General features: G+C 50.7%; 2 protein-coding genes across 2 annotated transcripts in view; one reads left to right on the top strand and one right to left on the bottom strand.

The window, feature by feature from the left end:
* LOC105702998 (protein dachsous) overlaps nt 1–4,729 on the top strand; it is a 36,492-nt gene extending 31,763 nt beyond the window's left edge. Inside the window, exon 17 of the mRNA XM_023434699.1 lies at nt 1,089–4,729. Within this exon, the coding sequence (XP_023290467.1) occupies nt 1,089–3,880 (2,792 nt within the window). The 3' untranslated portion in view covers nt 3,881–4,729. The remainder of the gene's footprint in view (nt 1–1,088) is intronic.
* A 183-nt stretch (nt 4,730–4,912) lies between these two features.
* On the bottom strand, nt 4,913–17,098 carry LOC105703008 (excitatory amino acid transporter). Its single transcript, XM_012431051.1, has 11 exons — nt 16,893–17,098; nt 14,416–14,541; nt 14,109–14,316; nt 13,658–13,700; nt 13,321–13,574; nt 13,004–13,237; nt 10,212–10,406; nt 10,007–10,141; nt 9,808–9,916; nt 9,618–9,736; nt 4,913–9,298 (listed from the first exon to the last, which is right to left on the bottom strand). Exons 1-11 carry the CDS (start codon nt 17,065–17,067, stop codon nt 9,250–9,252), a joined length of 1,647 nt encoding a protein of 548 aa, XP_012286474.1. The 5' UTR covers nt 17,068–17,098; the 3' UTR covers nt 4,913–9,249.
* Between the last annotated feature and the right edge of the window lie 472 nt (nt 17,099–17,570).

Here is a 17,570-nt window from a genome sequence, read left to right as displayed (position 1 = left end):
AATGGATGCGCTGCATAAAAACAGGTTTTTGGTTAGACACACGTTGTCCTGTTTGCTCGTGTTCCAAACTCGAATTGACACCAAGCCGCGATAACGCGGGAGGAGGATGGACCACGGGGAAGAGGCGAGTGGGAGCGAGAGGGCACCAGGCGGGCCACGAACATAAATAATCATGGGGACACCGTTTGCGAGGCAACCATGAAGCCGCCTCTCTGCTTCTTTTTCTCATTCCCTCGTGGAACGTCGGTTCCTTCGATCGCATTCGAAAGCGAGGAAGAGAAAGAGAGGCCCTCTCGGCCCCTCTCCCTCGAAACTTATTAAAGATACATAGGCCCAAGCCTAATGGCGCTTTTGGCCGTCAGGGCCCTCGCAATTTGCATTCGATGCTGACGTACATGCGCCAGGAGCTTCGAGACTACCTTCCCTCGATGCCAGAGGAAACGCCTTGGTATTCCGTGGTTCGGCGTATCGTGCTTAACCAATGTTGCTATAACGATGATATTAAATAAACGAGCGGGGCATGGGCTTTGGAATTTAGATATCATCCGTGTAGAAATATTTGAGAATAATTATATCGTTGAAATGCTTCTGGAGAAGCGTTGCCTTTGCTCCATTGGAGGACCAAAAGGGGCGCAGGCTAATTCGATTGGTTCCACCCCCATGTATAATGCGCGAAGGATGTCGGTGATAATAACTTGGGCAATATCTCACTTGGCCACGGGTGAAACTTTCCACTTTGTATTCGTTCCGTTACAATGTACGTGAAAAATGGATAAGCACCGGCGTGTTCCTTTTTATCAGCCGCTGTCCGTGCATGAAGTATCGGTCGTCAATTAAAGTAATGGCAGACTAGATTTCTTCTGGACGGCTCCGGCAGAATCCGTACCGATCCCGTTGCCGAGTCGGACGAGAGGAGCGCAAAGTGATCCGTTTTAATCGTTTCCTCTGGACGAGTGAAATCCATTGGAAGGTATTAATTATATCGCGCGCGGGCCGAGGCGGGAGAAAGGATAAAATAAGAGGTTGACGCCATCATTAATTTTTTCTCGCCCCGAGGTGCATGACCAACGCCATTTCTTTCTTTTCAGAAGGACGAGAGGATCTGCAGGAAATCACGGCAGTGAACGCCACGGATGACGATCTGACCGAGGACAACAGCAGGATCCGGTATTATCTGTTGAGGCCTGTCAAAGGATTCTCGATACATCCTGGTACCGGGGTTATAATGGCGAACAGGACCTCCCTGCCAAGGCCCCTGGAAAAGGAGATCGAGCTAGCCGTCGTTGCCGAAGATTTTGGAAAACCTCCTCTATCGTCCGTCTGTTCGGTCATCGTCAGGTTGAGCAGCCTGAAGACCAGCCAGCCAGGAAAGGAATACAAGGTGTCCGTCAAGGAGAACGCGAAGAAGGGCTCGATCCTGATGAGGCTGTCCGACGTGGACCTGCTGGACGGGAACGTGGTCTCCGGGGACGACAACGGGTCCTTCGAGGTGTCGAGAGGGAAGCTGATCCTCGCGAGGAACTTAGACAGGGAGAGGAAGGATAGATATGTCCTGGGACTCGGGTCCAGGGAAGACAACGCCACGGCCGCCAGCGTCTTGGAAACCGGCGATTTGGTCACCGTGGTGGTCGTCGTGGAGGACGTTAACGACAACTACCCACGGTTTCTCGAAGAGTCCTACCAAGTCGCGGTTAAGGAGGACGCTCCGCGTGGAAGTACCGTGGCCATCCTTCGGGCAAAGGACGAAGACCTTCCCGGAAGTCCCGCCGCCACCGTGGTCTACGATATTACCTCCGGCAACGACGCCGGTCTCTTCAGAATAGACACCACGTCCGGCGCCGTCCTGGTGAACGCGACATTGGACTGCGACCTGGGCCCAGAAGTACACGCTCTGGTCGTAATGGCCTGCGACACCGATCCCGTAACTCCTTTGTGCGCTCTGGCTCGATTGAGGGTACGGCTCGAGGACGTCAACGACAACTCGCCCAAATTCCCGGTTTCGGAGTACCTTGAGTTCGTCGGCGAGAACGAGCCCGTCGGTACCACCGTCTTCTCCGCCAGGGCGTCCGACCTCGACCGCGGCATCTTCGGCACCCTCAACTACTCCATCGTCTCGGCGGCTGCGACAGGATTCTCCGATATCGACGACTCCTGGAGGCTCTTCGCGGTGGACGCGAAGACCGGGACCGTGACGACGAGGGCGATATTTGACTACGAGCAGCGCAATCGGTACGCGTTTACGCTGAGAGCCACCGACACCGGTGGCAGGACGGCGGCGGTTCGAGTGAGGGTGGAAATCGACTCCAGGGATGAGTTTTATCCTCAGTTCACCGAGAGGATGTACAGGTTCGGAATAAGGAGCGGCACTCCACTGCTCCCAGGCACTGTGATAGGTCACGTCACGGCGACGGACCGGGACAAGGGTCCAGACGGTAGAGTGGTCTACCAGCTCACTTCCCAGCATCCGTACTTCAAGCTGAACCGCACGACGGGGGCCTTGATCCTCAAGCAGAAGGTGAACATCGACTCCGACGTCGAGGAGTCCTCCAGGCTAGTGGTATCGGCCAGTTCCGGAAGGCAAGGCTCCCTGTCCAACATGACGGTTGTGGAGATCAGGTTGGACGAAGACGGAGACCACCATGGCTACCCCTCCTCGTCGTCGGGCACGTCAACGGATGTGGGATCCAACATGGCCGTCGCCGCTGCGAGAGGGATGTCGGACTGGGCCCTTGGTCTCCTCATAGCTCTGCTTCTTCTGGTGGTCGCGTTCGGGGCTATCTTCTTGTACCTCTACTTTAGGAACAAGCGGCACAAAAAACCTGGGACGAAGCCGGGGCTCAATGGGGAGAGCAACGCCACGGCGTCCAACAGCTACGTGGACCCAAGTGCCTTCGACACGATTCCTATAAGAAGCGTCGGTAGTGGCGTCGGTGCCGGGGGTGGCAGCGGTGGAAGCGGCGTCACGGGGGGCGGGGGTGGTGGTGGTGCTTCTTGCCAGTTTGCCCCACCAAAGTATGACGAGATCCCACCATATGGGACCTCGGGTCAATCTGGGCAACAGCAAGCGACCTCCGAGCTGTCCGGCAGCGACCAGTCCGGCTCTTCCGGTCGGGGGTCGGCGGAAGATGACGGCGACGACGAGGAGATCAGGATGATCAACGAAGGCCAACAGACGGGGGACTCCGCGAGCGATCTGTCGGTGCACAACACCCAGGAATACCTTGCCAGGCTAGGAATAGTCGACCCCCCAGCTGGAACACCCAGAAGGCCGCCAGAGGCCCTACCTCTGGACAGCCTCCACCTTTTCGAGGACGAAGCTGCCACCGAGGCGGACATCGCGACCTTAATTTACGGGAAAATCGGGGAACCCGGGAGATCCACTTCGGGTCTCGAGGCACCCGGTGGACCCTCCATGAACGGCTCCCTCAGCTCCATAGTCCATAGTGAGGAGGAGCTGACGGGGTCCTACAACTGGGACTATCTTTTGGACTGGGGTCCCCAGTACCAACCGTTGGCCCACGTCTTCAGTGAGATCGCTCGTCTGAAAGACGACGCGGCTAGTGTGCAAAGTGGGAACTCTGGGAGCAGCAGTAAAGGGAAAACTGTACATAAGGCACCCCCGCCACCCCTCCTGACTTCTGTTGCCCCGAGATCACTCGCGGCACCTGCGCTGGCCAGAGGGATCCTTCCAAGATCGCCCATCAGCCACGACGCCTCCACCTTTCCTTCGGCTGCACTGAGTCCTAGTTTCTCGCCGTCCCTGTCGCCCCTCGCCACCAGAAGTCCCAGCATCAGCCCTCTGGTACCCCCCACGACCCAGAGATCGAACCCTGGTCCTCCAAGAGGCATCCCAGTCGCCGAGGCGGAACTTAGGATCTGAGACTGAAGAGGCTGAACCCTCTTCCAAGGCTTCACGGGCCTAATCTGCGATCGCCATAACCTAGGACATGGAAATTCGCCTAACTTAAATATGAGGTCGAAAACAAATTACGTTTAAGTTACCGTGAATTGGGGTACTTACCGGGTTTACCGGGCGATCGGTCTGAACGTACTCATCGTGGAGTCTAGATGGAAATTACTGTCGTGGGTCGTAACTATTAGACGAAGTACGTACGATAAGTGATAATTGCGCTCATCCCTGTCACACCTGTTGTACAATACTTGGATTAACGGACGTATCGATATGTTGCAATATGTCAGTAAATTATCGGCCTCGCGAGCGACGTCGACGCGAACCTATTGAATTAATGTAAATACGGCATTGTCGGAGCGGATAGCTTGTAAGTAGATCCTGTACATAGGTCCTATTATTAATTATTTCGTTATAACAATCAAAAGATAGACTGTCGTCGGATCTTTGCGACGCTCGCGTTCGTCCTCGTGGATCCTGGAGACACGACGGCGACGCTACTTTGGACTGTACAGTTGCGCGTAAAGTAGGTAGTAATATTCGAGATTAAATCGATCGATTGATCGATCGAGCCGCACTCAGAAGGGCCACGAGCGAACTGACCATTATCGTGGCGTTCCGTTTTCGATGCGGAAGAACTACCTCGTTCCTCGTCTTCATCCTCGACCTCGAGCTCGTTGTAAACGCGTTGGGATTCGCCGAGGACAGGAAGCTCATCGCGAGACACGTCGTTGGTGTCGCGCGAACGCATGGAAACGTTATAAATAGATATACCATATTTTGTATAAAAATGCGGAATTGTTCTCTCACGTTGTACAAACTCCCCCTGAAGCGTCCACGGTGTCGTGGGCTTTAATAAATGAATTTTTTAGCAAATCGTCGGGACTTTGACTGACCCATCACCGCACATTCACGAATATTGCATTTTTTATAAGCTCTCGGAAGCGATGCCGAATAAGTGGAAGGTCAGGGTGGAAGAAAATACACCGAGGTCATCTTGTCGTTTCGTGTATAAATCTGCATACCGACGTAACACTTTTTACCTTAGGTACACGTATATGTAATACGTAGGGGATATCTCGGTAGAGTTGGTCTTCCGTCAGCTACATCATGTCGGAGTAATCCCGATGCAGCTGGGAATCGGTGCATTTCCGGATTCCCGATTTCGAGTCCTTTTTCGGACTCGCGAGCCTTGCGACTCGAAACAACAACAACAACCGCTAAAACTACGCCTTCTGTATCTGGTTCTGTACATCAGCTTAGCAGCTACGGTATACACACGTCGACCTATCTAGCACCTAACGATAAGTCATTGGCAAACGGATAGGAATAGCCAACCATCACATGAGAGGGTCGAAAACTCGAGCCGAAATTCCGAGCGGTCGATCTTTCACCATGATTCGTTACGTCGTATCACTCGAATCGCGTAACTCGCGGAGATATGCGATAGTCCCGATCGAAGATCCTCGATCACCGATCGGGAGATCGACGAGCCGAAACTCGATCGTCCGCGATACGATCTTAAATCCTAGATGTATGAACAATGATTGAAACGGTGCCTTTGAAAAGCGCAGATTGCCCAGACCCCTCGAGTCCTTAAAAAACCGATGTAAAATCGAGAGCCGGTCGTACAGCACTCTACACCCTTTCACATGATTATCCAGGAAACACGAAACACCTTGTACAGCATGGATATTGCCACGGCTAAACTTATTGTCTTCAACAGGCCGGAGCACTAAAACTGGCTACGGAGCTTTCGGCCTACTAAAATCAGCTGACTTAAGTCAAGAGTCGCGTTAAAACTCGCAAAGATGACCCGAACTTCGGAGTCGGCCTAGGCTGAAAATTCAGCGGCAAATTAATTCATTAATTAACACATTCGACAAGATGTCGTCAACATCCTTCGTCAAACAACGATCATTGTCTTCAACAGGCTCGAGTATCGAGACGGCCGATACTTTCGATCCGGGAAAAAGAAATCCACCTCGGTGGCTGTTGATAACGAGGAGCCGCCTTATTAACCCTTCCCTTTGTCGAGAATTGTTGCAACATATTTTCGCACGCGTCCTGCATTTGTTCGGTTTATTCGCTCTAGATAACAATTATATGAACGGGATGTAAAACGCACTCCGTTTACAAATGTCGAACTCTGTGCTCGTTAGTCTACGTATAAAAGACTCGTTTAATGAGATGTCGTAGGAAAAGTGTCACTGGAAAAAGTTAATACGACTTGTCCTCGTCTGCATAAATTGGCCATTATTTATCGGGTCGAAAGAATCGCCTCTTACACTCCGGCTTGTTGAAGATAATGACGTTATCCGTGACAGGTATCGCACGTTACTTGCAAGTAACTATTTCCTACGCGTACAGTTTTACACTTGTTAATATCCCCTCGTTATACGGATGTTACATAATTTATACAGCATAATCGATACGTGCTTATTACATCTGAGTGAAATTAATTCCGTGAGCAAATCTCGCGAACCTCTGATTGCTGGTTTTCTGACATTCTGGGAAGTAAATCGCAATCGCGCTATTTTTTTTTTTTTTTTTACAATTTGTATGCTTTCGAAGGCTGTCCCTAGCGGTAAGACCGGATTATTATGTCACATCTAATAAACTCTGTCAATAATTCTTAAGCCAGAATATTGAAAGTTCGCGAGACTCGTTCATACGTAAGTTATACTTGTTATGCAATGTTCACGTCACAATGATATGTGTCAGCTGGGAGGCCTCGTTTATTAATGAAAGGTGTGATTTACTGAGAGTTAGACGTAGGATTATCAAAATGTACGATCCGATCTTCATGTCCTATGACCTACCGTAGCATGACTCAGTAGGGGTATTAAATTACGAAAAACGCCATGAAATCGCGGAATATTTGAAAAATGAATCCACTCGCCGTTGCTCTAAAGGTTGGCTTACGTTTTCTCGTGCATATCAATCCACTTCATCAGTAGATATCGACAGTGGAGTAAGACTCGGTAGACGAATGTTCGCTCAACATTTCCGTACTTTGTTATGGACATTCAAAAGTCGTCATATCGAGAAGAGCTAAGTCAGTTATTGTTCCTTTCCGTTGATTCGGTATTGCAAAATGGTATCCCAGAAAATGAAAGACAAAAAGGGAATTCATAACGTCCAAAAATTCAACTTAAGCTTCAGGTGTTAATCTGTTATCTATCCCTATCTTGGTAGTGTTACAGAGGAAGGATGGCAAATTGTGATGAGTAAATTTGTCTCGGATTTCTTGCAAAAAAGGGAGAGTAATTTCGAGAAATAATTCCTTACTAAACTACTCACCCTCCGTGATAACTCCGATGATAGCATCGCACGGTGCATATGGTATTCTACTCAATCGCGTGCGAGTGCACGAGATCAAATCGCATTTACGGTTCAATTTATTGCCACTATCGTGCCACAGGCTGAGGGGAAGAAAGTAGTCGGGTTCGCCGGACGCGTGATAAAAATCGAGACGATAGATCGTTGTCTATTGAGTCACGAGATCAATCGTCGGCTCCCTTTATATCCCGGTTGTTCAGCGGACCTTACGTGGTGTCTGGAGACGCGTCTATTTATCGAAGACCTTCCTTGGCTTGATACGGAAGAAACTTATTGATATATAATACCGTTATCAGTGCTATATTATATATTAAAATGATTTCCCCTCCGAAAGACAAAGCATCGTGCTCTCCGCCTTAAGAGACTCCCGCTCCCCATAATAGAGAGAAAGGCCATAGAAAAATGACTACTGCCTTTTGGAATCGATAAGAGTCAGCGACCCTTTCTAGCTTTTTCACAGAGAAACGCGGTTATCGTGTCCCTTCTTAATCAGAAGATATCGATGACTTCTTTAGAAGAAAAAAGGAATCGCGTACTGCCGTTTGTTCCTCGGGATCGGTTTACCGTGTCAGTGAAGAAAATGATTTCTTGTTAGCAGTATCGAATGCTCGACTCTCTAATCAGACGAGCAACAGCAGTCTTATTGTTATTATTATTTTTTTTTTTCTCGTAAAATTGATCGGCAGTGTTCTTTCTTCCGAGGTAGAGCAAGACTACTTTTTGGTTAAGCCGTCACCAGGTTTCTGGTTTTGGACCTGAAAGGTTGGATGGTCCATCGACTCAGATCCGAAATCGAGACGAAGTGGGGCGTCTAGTGATACGTGATTACGCTTCGATTTGACATTCTTTTTCTGAACGCAAATTGGAAACCAAACGATCGACCTCGAGCCCGGCGAACCGAATACCTTCCACGACAAACACAGTCTAAAACGCGCGTACTTTCATCGATTTCAGCACCTTCGGTACAATTTAAGGCACCCACGTTCGACGCTCGATATGAGCGCGATCGATCGCAAGAAACGTTCCGATCGATTAAACGGAACCGGCCAGCTCGAGGATCGGATTCCTTCGGAGCGTCGAGACCGAGAAATCAGGACCCCTTAAATCGAGATAACACCGCAGAGTCGAGAGGATCAAAGTCAACGCACCTCCGATCGCAACACTAATCGACCCCCAACGATTACCGAAAATTTGGGAAATTACGGGAAAACCTGTCACTAATGGAAATTCGATTTTCGAAGGAGCCTGTTCTAGAGTGCGAATTGTAAAGGTAAAAAAACCTGGTCCTTGCCGATTTTTGGGGCCGTAAAAATTGCCGAGTAGAGTCCGTCTGGATAGAATTGATACTAATATACGCGACCTGGTAACCCGATGACCAGGCTTGGTCAGCTGATGACTACCGAAATACTGACAATGAGACTGAGAGATAAAGATCATCGAGTATACTTGAATTCTATTATTGCTACACGTTATTGACTCGATCCCTCGTGGAAGCGCAAGCCTTCCGTGAAAAAGATCGGCAACGAATCCACCGGACACTTCCGGCAGCGGAACACTCTCAAGGCAGACTTCCCTTGAGAAATCCTGCCGGAAGCGAGCCGATCGGTATTGACTGGGTGAAGGTGGGCAAGAAGGTTCCCCGATTAACGAAAACGCTCACGATTTTTCTCCCGAGCGACCGTGCCGATTTTCCATCACGACCGACGAACTCCGACCAACCTTCGGGTCGCCGATCGAAAGGATCCTCTCGTCGACGAAAGGGTTCAGAAAAAATCGGAGGGGAAGTTTCGAGCCCATTTCCGATCGAGATCGGTACCTTGGCGGGGACCCGTTAGCGACATTCGGTGGCACTTTCACGCCGTGCTGTATGTACCCTTTAGCGATCCATTTTGGGAATTCCTGGACGAGCACCCGATTGGACTCGAACGCAAGTGCCAATCTTCCCTCATCGGCGCCTTTCCTCGGAGTGGTCCGACGAAAGGAGTCCTAGGCACTGGTCAGACGGTCGCCTCCGTCACACTTCTCGGCACCCTCAGAGCGATGCCGCTAAAAGTAAAAAAAATACAGATTTTCTGGAAAAGCCTTAAAGAAAAATAAAAGCACTCCTCGACGTCGACCAACTTTAGCGAAAAGCGGATTCAAGGGTCTGGAAGAAAGGGTCCTGAGAGGAAAAGGGTTCCCAGTGGAGCCGAACGTTCGGCATTCATCCTGACGAGTCCACGCAACTTGGATCCCTATCGGATCGATCTACGTCAACGTTATCAACGGAAAAGGGGACAATAGGTCGGAAGAGCAAGAAGCAAGCCATGAGTCGTGATCGTGAAAAATGTAAAATGAATCTAGCCCTACCAACAAGCTTGATTACTTGGCGATCCCGGTGATCCTCGAGTCGTCCTGCATCTCGACGACGATCGTGTCAGGATCCGGTACCCTGTTCGCCGAAATGCAGCCATTTGCAATAGTGGTGGGCAGAACCGTTTCCGACTGGAAAAGAAGTGCGATATAGGAAGGATTTTTTTTACATTAATTTCAATGGCAATAATCGATCAAATTACTTGATATGCAGCCGCGTCCAGGGCCATCAGCTCCTTCTTCGACAACTGTTCAACGACGGCTGCAGCGTAGCAGTCTCCCAGCATGTTGTTGGTGGTTCTTACGCGATCTCTGAACATTACAAATTTCGAGGAGACTAAGTTACATTCAATTCCTTAACCCCAGGAGACTAAATAGAAACGGATGCTGCGATAAACTTACACAAACCAGTCGATGGCGAAGAGGAGGGAAACGTCGTGAACGGGAGCATCGATGGCGCTGAGGACGACGAGAAGAAGAACCAGAGCAGCACTGGGAACGGAAGCCGACGAGACCGATGCTGCCGTCGAAGTCAAACTGTAAAAATAAATGAAAAATGTCCAGGTACGGTCTTTCGTCAATTTTTTACATCGACGTTTAAACTTACATCACCGTGACGATTTCACCGGAGCCCAGGACGATGCCGTTCATCTGGGCAATGAAGATGCTGGCGACGGCCACGAAGAGCGCAGTGCCATCCATGTTGATATTGCAGCCAATTGGCAGTACGAACCTGGTGACCCTCGGGTCGACTTTGAGCTTGTCGGTCATCAGTCGGAAAGTCACCGGAAGTGCAGCAGCCCTGCGCAAAGCTGCGTTAGTAAATATCTCGAAGAGCGCACCAAAAAGTAAACGATGAGACGCTGCCACGCCGTCGTCCGCTAATCGAAAATGGTCATTCTGGCGCGAGTCGTGTATCCGTTTCGGTCAAAAAATCTTCCGAACTTGTATCTAACCTGTCCGAGAGTGTCGTTAAATCCTCACGGCGCGAGCTTTTAAGAGATACGCGTAATTTAAATCGGAGTCAACAGGTGTGTTCTGGACGGGGTTCCCTATTCCTAAGCGAGGCTCATCGGAGAGCCGACTAGAGACTGTGAGGACTTGCCAAAGAAGTCCTCGAAAAATGAATTTCGAGCTCGAGGGGCTCGCCAGAATGACCGCAAATGGACTGAAAGATCAGAATTATACTCGAGGGTTATCGGGGGTGTCCTGCCCGCGCTAAGCTCGCGTTAATCGGGCCAACCTGGAACAAACGAAATGTACCTTCGTCCGCGGCCATCTTACTTACCAAGACCCACCAAGGAAAACCTGGACCACCTGCAAAAGGCCGCGCGTGCCGCTTTCTAATACATCATCATGATATCATATAGTCTGTTCATGAGACACTGAGACGCGCTCTCAGTGGTCAGTTCAGTGTACTGTACTCAGTGCATTCTGGAAACAGTTAATCCACACAGAAAACAAGTTGAGTCATTTGATCAAGCCTGGGTCGAGATCTGGGCGCTTTCAAAGCACTGCGCGAGGAGTCGAGATTGGACATCGTGTCGGATGATTCCAAGTCGGGACGTTTTGGAGACTTCGGGAACCCGGGCGAATGAAATTTCGAAGGCCAAAGGTGTCGCTCCTCTGGCTCTGGGAAATTTTCTCGAGATTCATCCCCGGGCTCGGGGTTTCCGGGGAGACACTTCCGAGACGCGGAAAGTGGGGACACCGAGCACCCGTCGTTCCCGAGCGACGACCAGCGAGGTCGAACAATCTAGGCTGGACTCTGGGAAACTGGGAAAATGGATCATTGCTCGACGCGATCCATGATAGAAGTCTCGGCTCTGCTCGGCATGGTCATCAGTTCATCGCAAGGCCTGGAAAAGCTCGATCGGCGCCAGCACCTGATATTTTTCCAGTTTCTTCCACAGGTCTTGATGCGCGAATCGATACTTAATTAACGGTGTTGAAGGTAACCAAGGGAGTAGCGCAATTTTCTCGAAGACCTCGGACAGTCGATTCGTGACACTGCGACCGGTTTCGGTGATAACGCGCAGCCCTGGTTACCTTCGATATATTATTTTAGCGCAGAAACCATCGATCCCTCTTCCTCCCCACGGACGACAGGTCGAATCGTCCGCTTCTCTTTTGATCTGGAACCAGGAGGGACGACCCGAAGAGCGCGGGAGGCAAAGGACCTCTGACTTCCGCACCCGAACCAGTCCAGGTGACACGGAGTCGGCCAACTTCCTTGGATGATAAGGGAGCCTCTGCATTTATCGGCTCGTTATCGGGGGTCTACCGAGTCTAGACCGATCTCTAGCGTCCTCTAAAGATAATCTCTCCTGAAATGGTGGGTCGCGAAGATCCGGGGAGCTGGCCGATCGATGCAGAGGCGCCTTAAGTCCTCGAAAGGATCCATGAGCGAATCGACTCGAATCCCCGATCGAAGTCGGTCCAGGAAGGAATTCCCGAAAAGTCTCGTCGAGAACGACCTCGTGCCTCGGTTCCCTGGTCCCGGAGGTACATATAAAGATCGGGAACCTCGGCAGAGATCGAAAGGATTCGGCGTCCTAAGTGCCACCCGGAGCTGCATACCTCTCTTAGGGAGATGACGATTTGCTCCCGTTTCTCGCGAGCAACGGGCGAGTTTCAAGGAGGGTCTGAGAGAGAGGAATTTCGGGAGTGGTCAGATTTGCACGGCGTTAAGTGTCCGAATAAATGCCGAAGCACTTCGGACGACTGGACGGGTGTCTTCCGGTCCGCGTCGCCGGTAACGCCGTGGAAAGCTGAGGCCATGACATGGATCTTGGAGGAAAAGGTGAAGGAAGTGCGGCGGCCTCGCATAAGCCTCCATCCCGGCTGGCTGAAACACACTCTGTCATCAATCGAAACGAGAGCACTCTTTCGGGTGCTTCCGTCGCCGGAGCCTCGAGGACGCCGTCGCCGTCTCGTCGCATCGTCGGAAGCTGCCGAGCTATCTAGAGCCCTGAACGGAGAGAAATATCAAAGACTTATTAAAATTATTCTCCCGATGCCAATGCCTGGCAAGGGACGATCTGGCACCCGTTCCGGCAACGTGGACGAACGCCAGGACGGCTCCCTTTCATATTTCTTTCCGCTTGAGATACGACGGAGGAGCTAGCCTAGGTGACGACGAAAGCCTCGAAGAGAGACGACGCCGGCCGTCCTCGAGGTGGCGACGACGAAAGGGAAACAGGCGGGAGCAGACGGAAAAGAAGAAAAAACCGAAGATGGAGAAGCAGAGGTAGAGCTAGGCGAGAAGAGAGAGGCGAAGAAACGAGAGAGCGAGAGGGTCGGAAGATGAAGAACGAACTGAAGACCCCGAGGCCACGTGAGGCAGACGCGTCGGACGAGGGCATGATGGGCAGATGGGTCCAAGGTCGACGGACTCACGTTGATGCCATGGCGAAGGCGGTGAGGGTGCCCTGGGCCAGACCGGCGTAGAATTTAAAGGGGTTCTTTCTCACTACCGCCAAGTAGATCAGCTGCATGATCACCAGCTGATAGAAAAATACCCCGATTACGATGGTTACGATGAACCAGGCCAGTTGCGACATCACCAGGCCGAGATCGTCCACCGCCAGGATCTTTCCTGCTATCACCGACGTGATCCCCACCGGAGTCATCCTGGAACGTGACGTATTACCATGGAACCTGGACCTTCCCCAAGAGCGATTTAAATACCGGATCGAAGATGAACCTCCACTCACCACATGACCGTCGATACCATTTTCATGGTGACTTCGAACACCGCCTTGAAGAAGTCTATCACCACTTGCCCCTTGTCGCCCATGGTGCCCAGGAAGGTGCCGAATACCAGGCAGAAGAAGACTATACCCAAGGTGTTGGTGCCGCTTCTGTACTGGATGACTCGCATCAGCTCTTCCTCGGGCATTCCGTCCGAGTTCGACTCCTCGGTGTCGTTTTGAAAAGGCAGCTTCTTCGGAACGTACACCGTGTGGGCCTGGAAGAAACCATGTTTCGAGAATGGAGTCGTATGAATGGACGAAAGGGGATAGCGTTTATTTCTTAAAAGGTGTACTTCACCTGTTGAAAAGCTGCCTGGAATAGATTATCTGGGAACATGTTCCTGGAATCATATAGAATAATTCTTATAGACTGGCCTCGTCGAGGTGGACTATAACCTGAAGAAAAACTAACCGTCCGACTCGTCAACCAACGCGAGGAGGGACTATATATCGCGGCTTTCAAACGCTCCTCATACGCGTTTGAATAAAACAGGTGCGATCGATACGTAGTTATTTCCACGGCCGGAAATGACGTCCAACTCTTTCGGCTTAATCCAAAGTTCTTGAAATCGATTCCGATTAAATCCTCATACGGGGAGGTGCTATAATTACCTCGCCCAGGTAGAACAGTGCCCGTTTCCTTCGCACTCGTGCTCGAATTTACCGATAACGGGCGCTTCACTCGGAATCGGGTATATTACCTACTCTGTACTTTGATTAGAAATTGCGGTTCGATATCCAGTAGTCACCTTCCAAGGTCTAGAAGACTATCCAGGATATTGACGACCCTCGTGTGAGTGACGGTGTTGACTGATTCCCTCAATCCAGGGTCACCAGGATGGATGAGAATCACCAGAATAACCCCGAGAATGGCGTTCAACAATGAAGTCAGGATGAAGTACAACAAAGTCCTCACTGCGATCTTCCCATTCATCCTCGCGTTTAAACTCGCCGACCCTGAAGAGGAGGAGCGATTAGTGCCGGTTACAATTTTTGCATTCGATTCCTATTTAAAATCTCGACTTTTAACAAGATATAAGAAATAAAATCACTTACCCGATATCAAGCTGGCGATGACCAACGGCAAAATCATTAACTTCAGCAACCTCATGAAGAGTTCACCGGGGTAACTCATGAGCATCACCGCGTCGTCTCCTAGGGCCAGAGGTCGAAGGCCAAAACCTGTTAATCGACATGGTAAAAAAAATAAATAATTAACCATGGTACTTCGCAGTAGGGATTAATTAATTCTCGTGGCAAAGTTGAGCACGAAAAATCCGGAGGTCGATTTTCGCGAGTTGAATATTCATTTTTCTGCCGTGATTGTGCACATCTGTACGATAGTTAAAAAGAGGAATAAGTGAGGTCATCGATCCAACTGAAGGAGGTCACTCGAGGAGAATCTTCTACTCCTGACCTTCGCTGGCCGAATTTCAGATGCAAAAGAAATCTACCTCGTGCCGATAATTATCGAGTGCACCACTTTGGAGCAATTTTCTGAATCGAGTAAAGCTCAACTTGCCTTCTTGCGATGTTTTATTGCAATTCAGAGACATCGAAGCGAGGAGAGAGAAGGATGGCGAGCATGCGATTGATCGGATGAATTCTCTATTCTGGTTAAAAGAAGACCCGCCTGCGAATACGAATACTCTGAAAATTTTACACGAACGTGCTTTTGAAAAATACTCGAAATTCCGTTAAAAAGAAAATTTTGATGCATGGGCTGATGCATAATAATGAATATTCAAGAGCAACCGCGGAGCTTTTTAATAGACTTAGCCGTGAGGTGATAATAATAAGTGTCCTCCGAAGTACACGGTTTCTGGTACAGAATGCGCTGGATGAGGAAAAGCTCTTTAAAGTGTCCTTTCTCGGCCAGCTTTAAGCCATCCGACTGTATCGAATTTCGGCAACAAAGCAGGCCCGACCTAAAGAAGCTTTGCGACGTTCTACCTCGAGTAAGACGCAAATGAACGGCCATATTTCGAGTTCTCGAGAGTGGGCACTACCCCGAATGAAAGAGGTATCGATCCCGTCCCTTTCTTTCGGAAAATGCTCTCGCCGAAGCATGAACGGACACTTTGAAGTCCATTGAAGTATGCTTCAGTCTCACATAGAGCATCCACGAGCCTGACACCGTCCTCGTTCCCGTGAGACAGTTTCTTGGCACGGTCCATCTCTCCGGTTTTTTTCCCCTGCAGGACTTAAAATCGAGCCATAGGCGAAGGCCAGACATAACATGGATTTTTCCCTTTTCAAAGCGATCTTCGTAACCCTCCTTCCACACCCCGGGAAGCCTCCTTCTGATACCCTTGACATCTTTTTATAGACATTCTTTCGATTACTTGTCCAACAAAATGACTTGGAAGAATTCCCACTCCGAAGAGGCGACGTCGGCGCCGAGAAGCTCTCCATGGAAACTGCGTTTTAAGAAACGGCAGGCTTCGATTATGTCATCCAACGTGGCATGATGCAACGAGCCTGCAACTGCACCGATTGCGTGGCGACATGCGATACACCTCGTGCCGTTACCGAATTTCTTTAAAAGCTCGAGCCCCCAGTTATCCAATTAGCTGAGACGTTTAAAGGAAACCCCTAACGATGATTGGCACCTTTTAACGAGATAAAGTCATCCAGCGCTCGGACTTTTACATAACACCAAGTCTGAATTCGAGCGTCGCAAAATTGGGTCAGACTCGAGTAAAATCGAGAAACCAAGTCGTTGGGGGAATTCCAACGGAGGATCGCGATCGGATACATCGTCGACAATGGACCCGGAGTACAGAATGGACGCCCAAGAATGGCTCGTTTGGCAGGCCGTTTTTTGGAAGACTTTACTCCGCCACATCCGATTTTCCACCCTCCGCCACCCACCGAGAAGCCTCTCTTTAAGTATCCGATAAATCGATGGCTCGCTTCGTGGTGAATCACGCGCGTAACATTTCAGCCGATGGTTCCGCATCCGGGTTGGTTCTTTTGTACGTCAAGTTAGGGACCGGTCAGGTTAGGTGGAGTTACGTCACACTCTACGTGGGAGGGTTACGTCACAGCGGAGCCCCAAAGGTCGGATCAGCTGATCGATCAGCTGGTCCATCCTTTGGGAACTTCCGCGGAGGCATCGCTCTCGGAAGTCGCGGGACATTGTTTCGGTTCAGAAGCTTCGAAACACCCAACCCTTCGTTCCACATAGCTAATTACCCGTTTCTCCTGCAGGAAAATAGGCAAGTCAAATTTAGCCCGAGCGACAGAGGAGGACCTCGAATATCGTCACCGATCTCTCCTGGGTACCACTATAGGCTTAGCAGGCACAACTATATCTACAAGGACGATGTATCTATCGTAAGGACGCGAACTCGGGGCAAGCGATCCGAGGAGTGTCGGGGGCAACGTGCAGACAAGTTCTACGTGCCCTCGCCGCCAGCTTCCTCGAGAGGAAAATGGAGCAAAGGTCTGGCAAGGAGCAAGGCGAGGGTGGCGTCGGTGAGTGCGGTCATGCAGCATGCAGAATGTGGGGAAATTCGTCGAAATCTTACCAAGGATCACACCGAGCAGAACACCGGACAGGGTGACCAAGAGGAGCAGATTCTCGCGCATCCACTTGCGCGTGTCCGCGGTCACCTTGCGGGGACCCTGCGAGGCCGAAACTTCCTGGCCGCCCATTTTTGCGAATAGGTACTCAGAGAACCTGGCGGAGGACTTTTCCTCCATCTTACCGGGTCGGCCCGTGGACGATCGTGAGATCTCTCTGGATCTCGCTGGGCGATCGGCGTGGGGCCCACGGCAGCGCGACGTCGGGGGGTTGCCGTTTTGGGAGTGTTTTCGAAAATTCCCGTCCGAGCCGCCGCTCCCACGACCCCGTCCGAACCACCGATAGAGGAGCCTGATGGCCTCCCAGGAGCCGATTAGGCCGATCGTGGTAGCGGTAGCTGGACCTGGAAGGAGGCTCCTCCGGGGAACCGGGAACTAGGACCAAGGTCCTAGCCGGGGGAATCCGAGAAAAAGGTCCTGGCAGGTCGCAGGTGCTCTTCAGGCACGGGGTCGAGCTCCCTCTGGACGAGTTCCTTGCCGATTCGGCTTCCTTTCTTCGTACCCTCGCTGTTGGATCCTCTTGGCTAGCTTCCGAAGTGATAGATGGCTCTGGCCGTTCTCCAGCTGGTCCCCGTAAAGCCAACCCTGGATTTTTTTTCTGGCGAGCCTCCCTTTCTTCTACG

The sequence above is a fragment of the Orussus abietinus genome, unplaced genomic scaffold, assembly GCF_000612105.2.
Source record: "Orussus abietinus isolate OABI.00-Male unplaced genomic scaffold, Oabi_2.0 scaffold107, whole genome shotgun sequence".
In the NCBI taxonomy this organism is placed as follows: Eukaryota; Metazoa; Arthropoda; class Insecta; order Hymenoptera; family Orussidae; genus Orussus; species Orussus abietinus.
This window is presented reverse-complemented; position numbering and strand designations above follow the sequence as displayed.

Excerpts from the sequence above, each read along its gene's own strand:
- LOC105703008 (XM_012431051.1), bottom strand. The coding sequence starts at position 17,067 with ATGGAGGAAAAGTCCTCCGCCAGGTTCTCTGAGTACCTATTCGCAAAA. Across the intron at positions 13,238-13,320 it reads ATGGTATCGACGGTCATGTG|GATGACTCCGGTGGGGATCA; the intron begins GTGAGTGGAGGT and ends GTCACGTTCCAG. Across the intron at positions 10,407-13,003 it reads GCCTTCGCCATGGCATCAAC|GGCTGCTGCACTTCCGGTGA; the intron begins GTGAGTCCGTCG and ends AGCTTTGCGCAG.